General features: G+C 49.4%; 1 protein-coding gene across 1 annotated transcript; it reads right to left on the reverse strand.

The window, feature by feature from the left end:
• DHRS4 (dehydrogenase/reductase (SDR family) member 4) lies at positions 1-13,471 on the reverse strand. The gene is made up of 8 exons (NM_214019.2): positions 13,230-13,471; positions 11,629-11,806; positions 6,261-6,362; positions 3,843-3,913; positions 3,436-3,487; positions 3,029-3,163; positions 2,532-2,587; positions 1-409 (listed from the first exon to the last, which is right to left on the reverse strand). The coding sequence occupies exons 1-8, from the start codon at positions 13,358-13,360 to the stop codon at positions 295-297; spliced, it is 840 nt and encodes a 279-aa protein (NP_999184.2). The 5' UTR covers positions 13,361-13,471; the 3' UTR covers positions 1-294.
• Between the last annotated feature and the right edge of the window lie 647 nt (positions 13,472-14,118).

Here is a 14,118-nt window from a genome sequence, read left to right on the forward strand (position 1 = left end):
TTAGTTGATCTTTGCTAAGGTAGACTCAGCCCTCTGAGCAGGTCTACCTTGTGCTCTCAGGGGAGGTCTTTATTGAAGGCTACAGCAACAGGGAAAATCCTCATTAGACCACAGCTTGACAGCAGAGGACAAGGACGCTGGCTCTTTTCACAGGGCAGAACTGATTTGGGGGGGGTGGGTAGGGGTTATGGTGTATTGTGAGCAGAATGCTAGGCAGAGGTGGGAAACCAGTTGATGAATGCTGGAACAGGAGCTGGAGCCCAATCTCTGCCCTGGTGGATGCTCTCCAGGTCCTCAGAGGCGGGATGCGGTCCCTCCACCCACTACCACTGTCTCCCCAGTGATGTAGCTGGCATCTTCAGAGCATAGGAAAGACACGATGCCCGCACAGTCCTCTGGATTGCCTAACCTGGGGAGGAGAAGAAACAGAAAGGGAGTAAAAATCAAACAGGGAAAGAAATCTGCTTAATCAAAAAGCATCAGATGATTTTTCAGGACCAGTGTACTGTCCATCAAATAGGGTTACCATGAAGAAAAGGTAACTATAAGCATTAACACTGTACTTTGCAAAAGCCACCACACATTACATTCATGTAAAATAGAGACACTTTGTTTTTTTGTTCTTTTTTATTTTTTGCTTTTTAGGGCTGCACCTGCAGCATATGGAAGGTCTCCTGGCTAGGGGTCGAATCAGAGCTATAGCTGCTGGCCTATGCCACAGCCACAGCAATGCAGGATCCGAGCTGTGGCTGTGACCTACACCACAGCTCATGGCAATGCCAGATTCTTGACCCACTGAGTGAGACCAGGGATCAAACCTGCATCCTCATGGTTGGTTTCATTACTGCTGAGCCACAGTGGGAACCCTGAGACACTGTTTTTTACTGAACTCAGGACACCAAAATCTAAAGTTACATAGATAAACCGATGAGCAGCTATTTCATTCTTCAAAGAATTTGTTTCACATGTGTGCATACTATTCAAGTGCCAAGGAGTCTGTGAGACAGTAAATGATTTGTTTAAAAATGACTCCATTTGTACAGCTTCAATTCACAGACAACTTTTTCAGGAACCTGTTTCTGTCACTTAAAGTCATTTTGAGAGATTGCGCTAATTCTCAGTGTTTGTATCAGTGATTACATAGTTAGGGAACACTCTAACTACCATAGAATGCTCTAGAGGTGGGTAGAATGGGTACCTCAAACCTAAAAGGCCTGGACTAGTGGGTTTCCACTCTGACTGCACAATGTAGTCATCTGGGAGGTTTACCTTCTCCCTCTCCACCTGCCCTTGCCCCTTAAAGATGCCTAGGTCCTACCTTAGGCCAGTTAAAAAAAGAATCTCTGGGAGTGGGGCTTGAGTATTTGTGTTTTTACAGGCACCTCAGCTGATTTGAATTTGCATCCAAGACTGAGGAGCCTGGGGCCAGATCATTCACTGCGGCTGGAGCATGACAATAATGAGTTGTGAACCAGGCCTTGGAGCTCCTGCCTCACAGCAGAACGGCTTTGGGGGCACTTGAGGGGGTCTCCCTCCTCAAGTAGGCATTGCTGGTATGTGTCCTTGAGGGGACAAGGTAGAGGAGCTAAAGACAAGAGAGTTCTCAGAAGCCAGAAGCTGGAGAGAGTCAGGGAGCCAGAGAAAGGTGCCCAAAATTCAGCTAATCCTTTGGGGAAGAGGCTAGTTTTCTTAGGCAACGGGAGTTTGGGAGTTTGGGGACGTAGGAAAGCTCTTCAATTCCTTTTATGTGGATTGTACGATCATCAGTCTGAACTTGGGAAATGACGACTCTTGGAATTCCCTTTGTGGCTCAGTGGTAAACAAACCCGACTAGGATCCATGAGGATGTGGGTTCGATCCCTGGCCTCGCTCGGTGGGTTGGGATCTGGTGTTGCCGTGAGATGCGGCTTGGATCTGGCTGTGGTGTAGGCTCTGATTGGACCCCTAGCCTAGGAACTTCCATATGCTGAGGGTGTGGCCCTAAAAAGCAAAAAAAAAAAAAAAAAGAAAAATATGACAAATATGACTCTTTCTATTCAATGAGAACTAAAAAAGCATGCTTGGCCTCTCATTGTTAGGGAAGCCTGGGAGTTAGGCAAACCCCCAGGTGGAGAGAGAAGTGTCAGGGTCTCCCCCAGGGTTCTGCTCTGCTAAACTCGGACACCTCTGAGTTTGGTTTTTGCAGTGGTGGCAGACTCCTTGCACATGCCACTGTAGTGAAGCAGTGTTCACAAACCTGTGAAGTCTGTGTTTGAAGCAAAGGAGAGCATGCCTGGGAGCTCTCTGGGGGAGCAGCAGGTTAAGGATCTGGTGTTGACACTGCTGTGGTGCAGGTTTGATCCTTGACCCGGAACTTTTACATACAGCAGATGCAGCCAAAAAAAGCAACTCCCCCCTCAAACAAACAAATAAAACCCCCAAAAGGAAAGCATGCCCGTGCTGTTTCTGGGACGGAGTCAGTGAGCTGTGTGCTGTGAGGACCAGACCTTGCCATCTTTATCCCTCCTACCCCTCCCCGGGGAGAGTCTTACCTTCTGATTCGCAAGCTTTCTTTCATGTACTCCTTTCTTGCCTTATCCATCCACAACTGCAGGAAAAAGGGAATGCTTGTCCTGTGAGGGACAGCGAGGGGGGACCTGCCCACCCTCACATTAACTGAGAGGAAGGGTGGAGAGGTAGCCCCTACACTTGCTAGTCCTTCCCAGTTCCCGATCTTCACCCACCATCCTCTTGTGCTTCATTCTCTTCAGGTTCTAGAGAGGGATTTTCCTGGGTTGCCCCAGGTCTCCCCCATGTAAGGGGAAGTGAAGTGGCCTGAGTGGAGTCTGAATTCCTCAGCCTCACAGTGCACCTCAGGAAACAATCGTGTGGGGGTCTGGTCTGGATCCACGGCTGCTAGGGAGGAAGGATGTGGAAGAGCCCAGGAGAGGGGGGACGTGGTTGGGGGCCCAAGACCCAGGCACTGGCTTCCCCATCTGAGCAAATGCCCCTTAGGGTCCCAGCAGGATGTAGGACCCCCGTTCCTTACCACCTGGCTGAAGTTAGTCTTGATGAGTCCAGGCGCCAGGCAGTTCACCCTAATGTTCCTTGGGGCCAGCTCTACGGCCAGGTTCTTGGTGAGGCCCAGCAAGGCTGTTTTACTAACATTGTAAGGGCCCAGATTCTTGAAAGAGGAGAGAATGGGTTAGTCTCTTCATTCTTGGTTCTTAACATAAGATATAAAGGGCAATAGATAACAGCGCATCTCTGTTAAGGGAAGGTGCCAGTTAGAGAACTGTCTTGTGTTTAGGGTTTGTGGACATAAGGCCTCTGTTTTGTGCAAAGGAACTTGGTGGTGTGACTCCAAAAGGGGACACAAACTTCTTCAGGTGATTGGAGGGGTGGGAGGTACAGGACGGAGGAAGGGGTGAAAGTAGCAGAGAAGGGGGTTCTTACGGGAAATGGGTGGTAGGCTCCAACGGAGGATACGATCAACACTGAGCCGCCTCTGGAAAAAGTACAGAATGATCAGAGTTCCCGTCGTGGCTCAGTGGAAACAAATCTGACTAGCATCCGTGAGGATGCAGGTTCAATCCCTGCCCTCGCTCAGTGGGTTAAGGATCCGGTGTTGCTGTGAGCTGTGGGGTAGATTGCAGACATGGCTTGGATCTGGCGTTGCTGCGGCTGTGGTGTAGGCCAGCAGCTACAGCTCCAATTTGACCCCTAGTCTGGGAACCCCCATATGCTGTGTGTGTGGCCCTAAAACAAAAACAAGAACAGAATGATCCGCTTCCCGGTGGATACCCCCCACCCTCAGTCCATGTGGGGTCTATTGCATCTAGGCTCCCTCTCACTCTCTGTACCCTCGTTTCTCCATCTCCGGCACCACTGCCTTTGTCATCAGGACTGTGGCCTTCACGTTAACGTGCAGAATCTGCAGTGGAGAGAAGAGGGGGAACAGCATGAGGGAATAGGGCTGGAGAAGGCAGGGTGATGGGGAGTTAGGGTGCGTTCCCTAGATCTGTCTGTTAGGGTTGGCGGAGATCTTAGAGACGATTTATCCTGCCCTTACAAGTGGAGAAACTGAGGCCCAGGCAGAAGTAGCTTTCTCTGGCTTATTCAGCTAGAGATGAATGACACATTAGGTTCAGGCAAGAAAGAACAGAGCCTGGTTTATCTTGTTTCCTCACCGGCTAAGTGTGATTTGGCCCAGAACAAACCTGAACTCTCAGGGCTGCTTTGGATTTGAGCTGGATTTTCTGTGTCTTCCAACTAGACAGAGCCCATGCTGGCTTCCTGGACCTGCCCCAGCATGGGCTGTGCTTCTCAGGGGAAATGTGGCCCCACCTTAGACACTTGGGGTTGTTCCAGCACTTTTCTGGCTTCTGAGCTTAGGGAGTGAGATGCTCTCGGCCCCCCAGGATGAATTGTCTGGCTGGACATTTGTTGGCAAGTGGGATCACGAGGAGGCACTTTTGAGGGAGCTGGGACATAGTCTACAATCAAAACCCCACATCCCTAATTTGGAACAAAGGCATGACCCTTGTTTACATTGTCGTAGGTGCTGCTGGGATGGTCCCCTCCCATAACATCCTCCCCCCCAAGTGACTTCTTAGTTTGAAAAATGTCACTCTTACAGAAAGTTGAAGGAGGACAATGACTATCTAGATATCCTTTACCTACATTTGCCGTGGTTCACATTTTGTACCATTCACCCTATCTGTGCATCTATGTAGTTCTTCCCTTACTCTTGGAAGGTAAGGTGCAGACATCACAATGCTCTAGCCTTAAAATAACTTTAGCGTTATTTCCAAAAGAATAAGGATGTTCTGGAGTTCCCATCGTGGCGCAGTGGTTAACGAATCTGACTAGGAACCAAGAGGTTGCAGGTTCGATCCCTGGCCTTGCTCAGTGGGTTAAGGATCCGGCATTGCCATGAGCTGTGGTGTAGGTCGCAGATGCGGCTCAGATCCTGCGTTGCTGTGGCTTTGGTGTAGGCCGGCAGCTACAGCTCCGATTAGACCCCTAGCCTGGGAACCTCCACATGCCGCAGGAGCGACCCAAGAAATAGCAAAAAAAAAAAAAAAAAAAAAAAAAAAGACCCCAAAAAACAAAAGAATAAGGATGTTCTTACACACCACCATCCATTATCACATCCAAGAAATTTAACGTTGGTAATCATGATTTTACCTAGTAGACTGTCCATAATAAAACTTCCCCCATTGTTGCCCAAATGTCCTTGTTTGAAAAGTCCAGGGTTCCATCAAGGACTGCATTTAGATGTGAGATACTGTGATATTAAAAAAAAAGCCAACTTAAAAGAAAAATTACTTGGTTTATAACTGATTTTCATGTGGTCTCTATTCAGACTGCTCATGAAAGATGTCTCTCTGCTTTAAAGAATATCAATCAAGAACTGACTCACTGAAGAGTGTTTTGGCACTTTGGACTCTATGTCTGTGAAACACTGATAAACAAACTAGAATATTTTAGTACCCTTAAACTTCAGTGTTGAGAAAAAATTGATGACATTGGGGCAAAAAGAAAATCCATGGGAGATCATAAAAAATTTAGCATTTCCAAATCATATTGAAATATTAACCTTAGTAGACAAAGACAAATATTTTAGTTAAGGCTTTATAATTAAAGGATATAGGTATGTGAAATATAAATATAATATAGTTATACATGTGCACATAAAAACCAACATTCTGGCCCTTGAATTCAGACATCTGGAACTCAGGTTATCTTGACATTTGAATTAAAAAAAAAAGAGCCCAGGTCTTTTTCAAAGGCTGTATGTTACAAAGCAGCAACTTTGTTCATTTCACCGGAATTGATATTTTACTTAACCAGCAGCTATTAAAGTTTTCCGACTAATGAAAAATCATTCTTTTTTGGCAGCTGAAAAGAGGAAGGGGGTGGTGTGTAAGTTTGAGTGTATTAGTTATTGGCATATTAGCTGCCAGGTCTGCTGGAAATGAACCAGGGAGAGGAGCCCGGCTAAGGCTGCGGTGGGGAGAGAGCTGGGGGCGGGGAGCAGGAGATGGCTAGCGAGGAGCAAATAAAGAAGATAAAACTGGGGAGAAGCAGAAATGAAAGAGAAGGGCAGGGACAGAGGAAGCCACCCCCCATTCGTCCTTTACCAGGTGCACTCCAGGTGTGCGGCAAATTGCTAAGATTCCTCACATTTATACTGTACTTGACAAATGCATTCTAAAAGCAGACTGAGTGTGTGCTGTCTTCGGAGGCCGGCCCCTGATGCGTGCATCCCCTCTCACCTTGTCCCACACCTCCTCAGTGGCATCTATGATGTTTCCAAAGAATGGGTTGACGGCTGCATTGGAGACCAGGATGTCCACGCCCCCGTGAAGGTTCACAGCCTAGCGAGGAGGAAGGTCTGAATTAGGGCGGCAGGACAGTCAGGGGGGTGCGTTCATCAATGTGGAGAAAGAATTCCTTCTTAGGAACGGTTGTCAAAATGACCTTTTTTCCTTGAAACCTTTTTTCTCCAAAGGTATCCCAGGTTCTGCTGCTAAAACATTTAATTTTATTGGATTTCTTTTGCAGTCTTTTCTTCCTCTTCCCCTTCGTCACAGGCTGTCACTGACCCTTTGCACTTTATTTATTTATGCTTTAAATTTTTTTTTTTTTTTAGGGCCCCACGGAGGCATATGGAGGTTCCCAGGCTAGGGGTCAAAATGGAGCTGCAGCTGCTGGCCTGTGCCCCAGCCACAGCAATGCAGGATCCAAGCCACATCTGCGACCCACACCACAGCTCACGGCAATGCCAGATCCTTAGCCCACAGAGCCAGGGCCAGTGATTGAATCCCCATCCTCATGGATACTAGCTGGATTCATTACTGCTGAGCCACAACAGGAGCTCCCCCTTGCTCTGTAGACTTTCCCTTTGGGGAGCTCCTTGATTCTCCTGGCGTCGGCTCTCACCTCAAGACCCATTTCTAGACCCTTCTTCTTGTCAAACTGCGTCCCAGCCCCATTTTTCCAAGGGCTTACTGTCCATTCCTCCTTGAATGAGTTACCGTGATCTCCAACGCAGCCTTTCCACATGTACTGAATGGAGAAATGGGTTTAAAGGGACACACAGACAACTGTCACCAGGAGGGGTCTTTGAAATCACCTCGCCCATGTCCTCATGGTGAAGGGGATGAAACTGAGGTCCAGGGAAGTCAATTTTTTAAGGTCATATAACTCAGTAATGACAACAGTAGTGCTGGCTAAGAACAGGAGGCCGGCTCACCCGGTCTTTGAGAGAGGTGAAGCGAATTGCTCAGAGCACAAGGCTAGTGAGTGGTGGCAGAACTTACTTTTAACCCATAACTAACTCCTAGAGTCCTCCACACGTGAGCTGAGATCAGTATGAAACTCACTACTAAGAGCCACAGTTTCACAGTCAGTTATGATGGCATTTGCTACACATACCCCACCCCCACCTCAGTTTTTTTTCGGGGGGGTGGGGGGCCTGGAGGCAGGGAAGATTCAAGGCAGAAACTGAGATTTAAACTGGGAAAATCAAGAGAGGCGACATCTCACCTCCGTAATAAATTGTCAGTCGGTGGTGAGGCATGTGCTGGAGCAATGGGCAGCCAAACAGAATCTGCCAACAGCCCAGCACCCTGAAACCAGACTTTGCGTTTGCCCAGAACTGGCAATTTTGATGCCTTGGGCAAGCCGCACTAAATGGGCCCTCCATCAACTTTGTGCTTTATGATTTGGCACACAGAGGGGTGTTATTAACAATATGTACCATCTGCTAGCTCCCATTTTTTAACTAATTATTCTTGCTAACTAGGTGCTAAGCTCGGTTGCTTCCACACTGCTGAGGGAATGCCTGGGCTATCAACATATAAATTTAACAAAATTTAAAATCACACAATCTTTGAAAACCTGTATCGATACTCTCTGGCACTCTCTCAATTTTGGTGTCCGAGCACAAAGTCCCTCTCACCTGCCGTGGCTCTGTGTAAGTCTCATGGACCAGCGATGCGGAAAGTGCAGGATGTGTCAGAATGTGGTGTGTGCTGGGCTCTGGGAGTGTGTGTTTGGGGGTGAGAAGACAGTGGACTGCAGCCGAAATCACTTGGAGCATTTTTCCACCTCTGCTGGGCACTGTGCCCTTCTCTCTCTAGGCCTATGAGCATGGAGAGGAGAGGAAGCTGGCTTCTGACTGAACAGAGACCAAGAACCGTGGAAGATTAATGGCAAGTCTACTATGACCACCCAGGTATCTTGGAAGTCTTGTTCTAAATTGGGTGCTTGCTACACTAAGGTGGTCAAGAGTTGCTGGCTCTGTGTTCTGACAGGTCTATTTTCAAGAAAACGTAGAGTGGAGTGGAGAAGCAGCTAATCTGGTTTCAGCTCACGATGTCTTTGAAAAGCTTCGAGGTGCAGATTAGGAAGCCACTAGGGAGTAACTATCCTCAAGGAAGCAGCTTTCCTCATCTCAGGGTAACGGTGGCCAGTAGGCAGGACACATCTCAAATTGTTAACAAATGTCCTATCATTCTCCACCCAACATTGGTCATTTTTGTTTTTTGTTTTCTTTTTAGGGCCATACCTGTGGCATATGGAAGTGCCCAGGCCAGGGGTCGAATGGGAACTGCAGCTGCCAGCCTATGCCACAGCCACAGCCACGCCTGATCCAAGCTGCACCTGTGACCTGCACCACAGCTTGCAGCAATGCTGAATCCTTAACCCACTGAGAGAGGCTAGGGATTGAACCTATATCCTCACTAAGACAACATTGGGTTCTTAACTTGCTAAGTCACAACCTGGCAACAACAACTCCATGTTGGTCATTTTTGATTCATCCTTCCTATTTCCCATTTCTTGACATCAGTTACGAAAAAAGAAAGTCTTGGAGTTCTCTTGTGGCACAACGGTTAAGGATCCAGTGTTGTCACTGCAGTGGCTCTGGTTGCTGTTGCAGCAACGGTTCAATCTCTGGCCTGGGAACTTGCACATGTTGCAAGTGCGGCTTAAAAAAAAAAAAAAAAAAAAAGGAAATCTTGGTTGTTTCCCACTAAATGTCTCTTGGGCACATTTGGTCCCACCACCATTGCTCTGGACCTAAATGACAGCATTAGCTTCCTCACTGATGTCCTTGGCTCAGAGTCTTCTTTTCTACAATATATCCTTCCTTCCAGTGCCAGGTTATCTTTCTTTTTTTTTTGTCTTTTTCTAGGGCCGCTCCCGTGCAGCATATGGAGATTCCCAGGCTAGGAGTCTAATCGGAGCTGTAGCCACCGGCCTACACCAAAGCCACAGCAACGCAGGATCTGAGCCACGTCTGCAACCTACACCACAGCTCACGGCAACGCTGGATCCTTAACCCACTGAGCGAGGCCAGGGATCGAACCCGCAACCTCATGGTTCCTAGTCGGATTCGTTAATCACTGAGCCACGACGGGAACTCCCAGGTTATCTTTCTTTAACAACCATTTCCACCTTGCTCAAAACCTCATGTGGCTTACTTTCTCCATGAACGTCTAGATGCATTTGGGAGCCCACAAAGGCCCTTGTCCCCCATCCTTCCCTCCTGGACCATTTCCTACCAGCACACCTGAGCCTCTGCTCTTCACTATGGGTTCACAGTGCTCCCCCCTCCCCTTCTGTCCCTCCTTGGCTATCTGCTCATTTTGCAGGGTCATCTGGAATCCAGGCCCTATACCGTCTGCCCAGATCCAGCCACTCCTCAAGGTCTAGTTCAAACCCCACTTCTGGGCCAGAGCTGCAGGATGGGAAAAGTGGCCTGGTGAAGGGCCAGAGGTCATTTTTCCTGGCACGAATCTGACATTAAGTGGCTATGTACATTTCATCCAGGTCATTACTAGTTGGGCCCCAAATCCGGGGTGGCTCCCTTCACTCTGAGGAGCAAGGTCTCAATCTCAGGCTCTGTCCAGCAGCCTTTACCAGGCAAGGTGACATTCTTGGACCCCCATGTGGCTCTCTCTAATGCATTTGTGTGTGTGTGTGTGTGTGTGTGTGTGTGTGTGTGTGTGCTATGCTCATGGCCCGTGGAAGTTCCTAGGCCAGGGATCAAACCTGCACCGCAGCAGTGACCTGAGCCACAGTGGTGACAATGCTGAGTCCCAAACCCCTAGGCAACCAGGAAACTCCTCTCCAATGTACATGTGAGCATTTGCCAAATGAGTCCTTACACATGGAACAACCTTATGCTGTCTATTATACTACCATCATTTCATGTCCTCCTTGTCTATGATCACCCAAATTATTACCATCACCTTCCATTCCGTTAGCACAATATCCTTTACTTACCATTCTTTGGTAGCCTCCCTTCTGTTCTAAAAGATAAAGGTATGGGTGTTCCCGTCGTGGCGCAGTGGTTCATGAATCCGACTAGGAACCATGAGGTTGCAGATTCGATCCCTGGCCTTGCTCAGTGGGTTAAGGATCCAGCGTTGCCATGAGCTGTGGTGTAGGTTGCAGATGTGGCTCAGATCCCGCGTTGCTGTGGCTCTGGCGTAGGCCGGTGGCTACAGCTCCGAATGGACCCCTAGCCTGGGAACCTCCATATGGTGCAGGAGCGGCCCTAGAAAAGGCAGAAAGACCAAAAAAAAAAAAAAAAAAAGATAAAGTATGTGCCCCAAGCCTAGCAAAGAGCAGCCTCCTTTGCCAGATGGTCATATTTTCTTGTGCAGCTGGAAGGCTGGTACCAAGTACTAACTCAGATGGTGGCCTAGACACTGTCTTTGAAACTAAAGTCAAAGTGGGCACCTAAGCCCTGAGCTGATGGGGAAATGCCTGGTAGTCTGTAAGCAGCTTGGCAAGTCTGGGTTGGCTCACAGCTCTTCTCTTATCAGCTGTAGGACTGGGGATGTTGCTCTAGCTTTCTAAACCAGCCTTTAAACAGGGAGACTAGTCCTGGCTTTGTTTGCGTTGCTGTTTAAAGATAATCCACAGAGTTCCTATTGTGGCTCATCAGTAACAAACCGGTCTAGTATCCATGAGGACGTGGCTTTGGTTCCTGGCCTCGCTCAGTGGGTTAAGGATCTGGCATTGCCATGGGCTGCGGTGTAGGTTGCAGACAAAGCTTGGATCTGGTGTTGCTGTGGCTGTGGTATAGACTGGCAGCTATAGCTCTGATTCCACCCCTAGCCAGGGAATCTCCATAGGCTGTGGGTGCGGCCCTAAAAAACAAAACACAACAAACAAACAAACAAAAAGATAACCCACATAAGGCTCTGAACAAAGTGAATGGCACACAGTAGGTGGTTGAAACATGGTGGGCTGCCTCCTGCAGGCTCCTAGGGACTCAACTTTAAAAGATGAATAAACAGTTTATTAGCTCATAGTGGGAATACCCACTTTGTGATTGTAATTACCCTTCTCATCTGCCCAATGAGATTGGAAGCTACTGAAAAGCCAGGACCAGCTGGCTTTTTTTGGGTGCCCCAAGGGACAGTGCAGGGTTGCAGCCTTAGAGTGGTTTTTGATTTTTTGACTGAGATGGGATGATTTTTGGAGACAGAACTGAAAGTTACACAATAAAAATGTGCTGGTGGACTTGTGTGAGTATGCGGAACACACTGTTATCTTTTAGTTAACAGTGCCAGCATGGATCACACCCATGTTGTCCAGGCTCTGTGCTCATATCCTATTGCTCACCATGGCCACCAGTCGCTCCCGGTCCTCGGCCTTCCCCACGTGGCACACGGTGCCCGTCACGCTCAGCCCCTCCCCCTGCAGTGTTGCCACTGTCCGGTCCACATTCTCCTGCTTCCGGCTGCTGACCACCACGTGGGCCCCATCCTGGGCCAGACGCCGGGCGATGGCGAGGCCGATCCTGTGGGCCAGAGAGAGATAAGGATAAGTCAAGCCTAGCACAGGAAACGAGTAAGAGCATGGGCTCTTGAGTCAGACTGCCTCCGTTCTGAATTCCAGCTCTCCCTCTGTATGACCTCCTGTGTTAGGCAAGGTTGATGGCATAGCCATTACCATAAAGATGGACAAGCTTAGCATATGTTCGGCATTGGTTTACTTATTTTTCTCAGGACCCTGAGGTGAGGTTCCCATGGTCACAGGCCCCCCATCCCTCAGGGATTAAGGGGAGAGAAATGAGGTAGGGGTATAGCAGTGAGACTCTGATTGGACAGTCTCACTCAGAAAAGCCCCTTCGCCCAAATATCTACTAGTCTACATCATCTCAATATTCTCTCCTTAGTTATCTTTTAAGAGTTATCTTTTGTCAAATAAATCGGAGCTGCAGCTGCTAGCCCACACCACAGCCACAGCAACACCAGATCCAAGCTTTGTCTGCAAACTATACCACAGCTCACGGCAATGCCAGATCCTTAAACCGCTGAGGGAGGCCAGGGATTGAACCTGAGTCCTCATGGATAGAAGTTGGGTTGCAGCTGAGCCACAATGGGAACTCCACAAACGTAAATTTTTTACATACCCCCTCTGGAGAAAAGGTTACATATATTGCCCTTGTTAGCCATTAGCATTTCCCATTTGTATTTGAGATTTGTGAAGAGCTGGCATCTAGCAAGATTCTGTGGGGATAAGAAACAGCGTAGACAAAAGTGGTTAGTGAGAAACAGGCTAGGTGAGGGAGGCCAAAATGTACAGAACTAAACACACATCTGGGAGTTCCTTTCATGGCTCAGCGGTTAACAAATCCGACTGGTATCTATGAGGACACAGGTTCAGTCTTGCTCAGTGGGTTGAGGATCCAGCTTTGCTGTGGCTGTGGTGTAGGCCAGCAGCTGTAGCTACCATTAGACCCCTAGCCTGGGAACCTAAAAAGAGAAAAAAAATTAAATCTGGACAGCATATGGGTCTTGTGTCTGTTCTAGGTAAGGGGTGCAGCTCTGTGAGACTCCTGGGTGTCAAAATGGGGTGCCTGGAACATTTCCACAGTGGGTGGAGGCACTGGATGGATTTTTGGCATCTGGACTGTTTTGGATTTCAGTCCAGGACCCTGGGAGGTTGGACTGATGGGGGTGAGGTAGGGTCAGCACCAAGGTGGAGCAGTAGAGCCAGAGGCAACAGTGACAAGAGGGCTGGCAATGAGTGTGGGGTGGTGATCAGGCCCTGGGCATTCCGAGGGGCCGCAGGCCAACCACGTGGTTCCTTCCTGCCTGGGAGGAACTCTGGCTATGTGTGAGGCCTGAGGACGGGGGCACAGGAGGCAAAGGACAAGGAATTAGTACCTGTTTGCAGACAGCGGGGTGCCTTTGAGACTTGGGCCCCCGGGCACTCACCCGTCAGTGGAGGCTGTTACTAGTGCCACCTTATTCTCGAGCGGTTTTCGGCGCTCCACCCCGGTGCTGGCCATCCGCACCGACTTCCACGTCTGGGAACAGGCCCTCAGTAACTGCCCCGCCGCCCGCATGTTGCAGACCAGGTTCTGAGTTCTGTCCCGCCCAGGGAAGTTGACAAAATAGAACCAGCGGCGGGGGTGGGGCGAGCCGCGTCCCCGCGCAGCTGCGCATTCCGCTCCCAGTTGTCCTCTCCCCTCCCCCTGCTCCCCGCCCCTCTATCCCCGCCTCCACTGTCCCCACCAGCCCTAGATTTGGACGGCTTTTCCCGCTCCCCGCCCGCTTTGCGCTGAGGGCCCGCTGTGGCCTCGGCCGCCCCCTGCCGGCCACGGCCGTGATGTCTTGCAGTCTCCCAGTCCACGTGGCGGGTGGGTGTGGACCGTGCTGTCGGTTCTGGTTTCCTGTAGGGCAGCCCGCACCTCCGGGAGCCAGAAGACTCATCTGTCTTCCCACCCCTCCTTCTACTTCTGCTTCTCACCCCTCCTTCTACGTCTTTTCTTGGGGGAGAGGGGACTATGAGTCGCTTGCTTTTGCTTCCCAGAACCCCAAGATGGACTTCGTTTTCCAAGGAAGTCCACTTCTGCAATTGCAATGGCCCACGGGAGGACAAATGTTTTGAGATTGCCCATGGCAGTGAGGCCTGAGGTCCCCACAGAGCACCACGTGAGGGTCCCAGGTGAGGGTGGAGGAGCCCAGGAGAGACACATGATGGGGAGCAGCTGAGCTAGGCACTGCCCTTCACCCTAGCTCAAGTTTTCCTCCATCCCCATAGGCCTGGAGGGCGGACTCTCATCACCAGTAGTGACCAGTGTGTGCAATGAAAGATCCTGAC

Source organism: Sus scrofa, chromosome 7 (genome assembly GCF_054392235.1).
Source record: "Sus scrofa isolate SSC_HxYL_T2T_F1_AM1 chromosome 7, Sscrofa_HxYL_maternal_Yorkshire_Landrace_v2.0, whole genome shotgun sequence".
In the NCBI taxonomy this organism is placed as follows: Eukaryota; Metazoa; Chordata; class Mammalia; order Artiodactyla; family Suidae; genus Sus; species Sus scrofa.

Excerpts from the sequence above, each read along its gene's own strand:
- DHRS4 (NM_214019.2), bottom strand. The coding sequence starts at position 13,360 with ATGCGGGCGGCGGGGCAGTTACTGAGGGCCTGTTCCCAGACGTGGAAG. Across the intron at positions 11,807-13,229 it reads GTAACAGCCTCCACTGACGG|GATCGGCCTCGCCATCGCCC; the intron begins GTGAGTGCCCGG and ends TCTGGCCCACAG. Across the intron at positions 2,588-3,028 it reads AGACTAACTTCAGCCAGGTG|TTGTGGATGGATAAGGCAAG; the intron begins GTAAGGAACGGG and ends TTTTTCCTGCAG.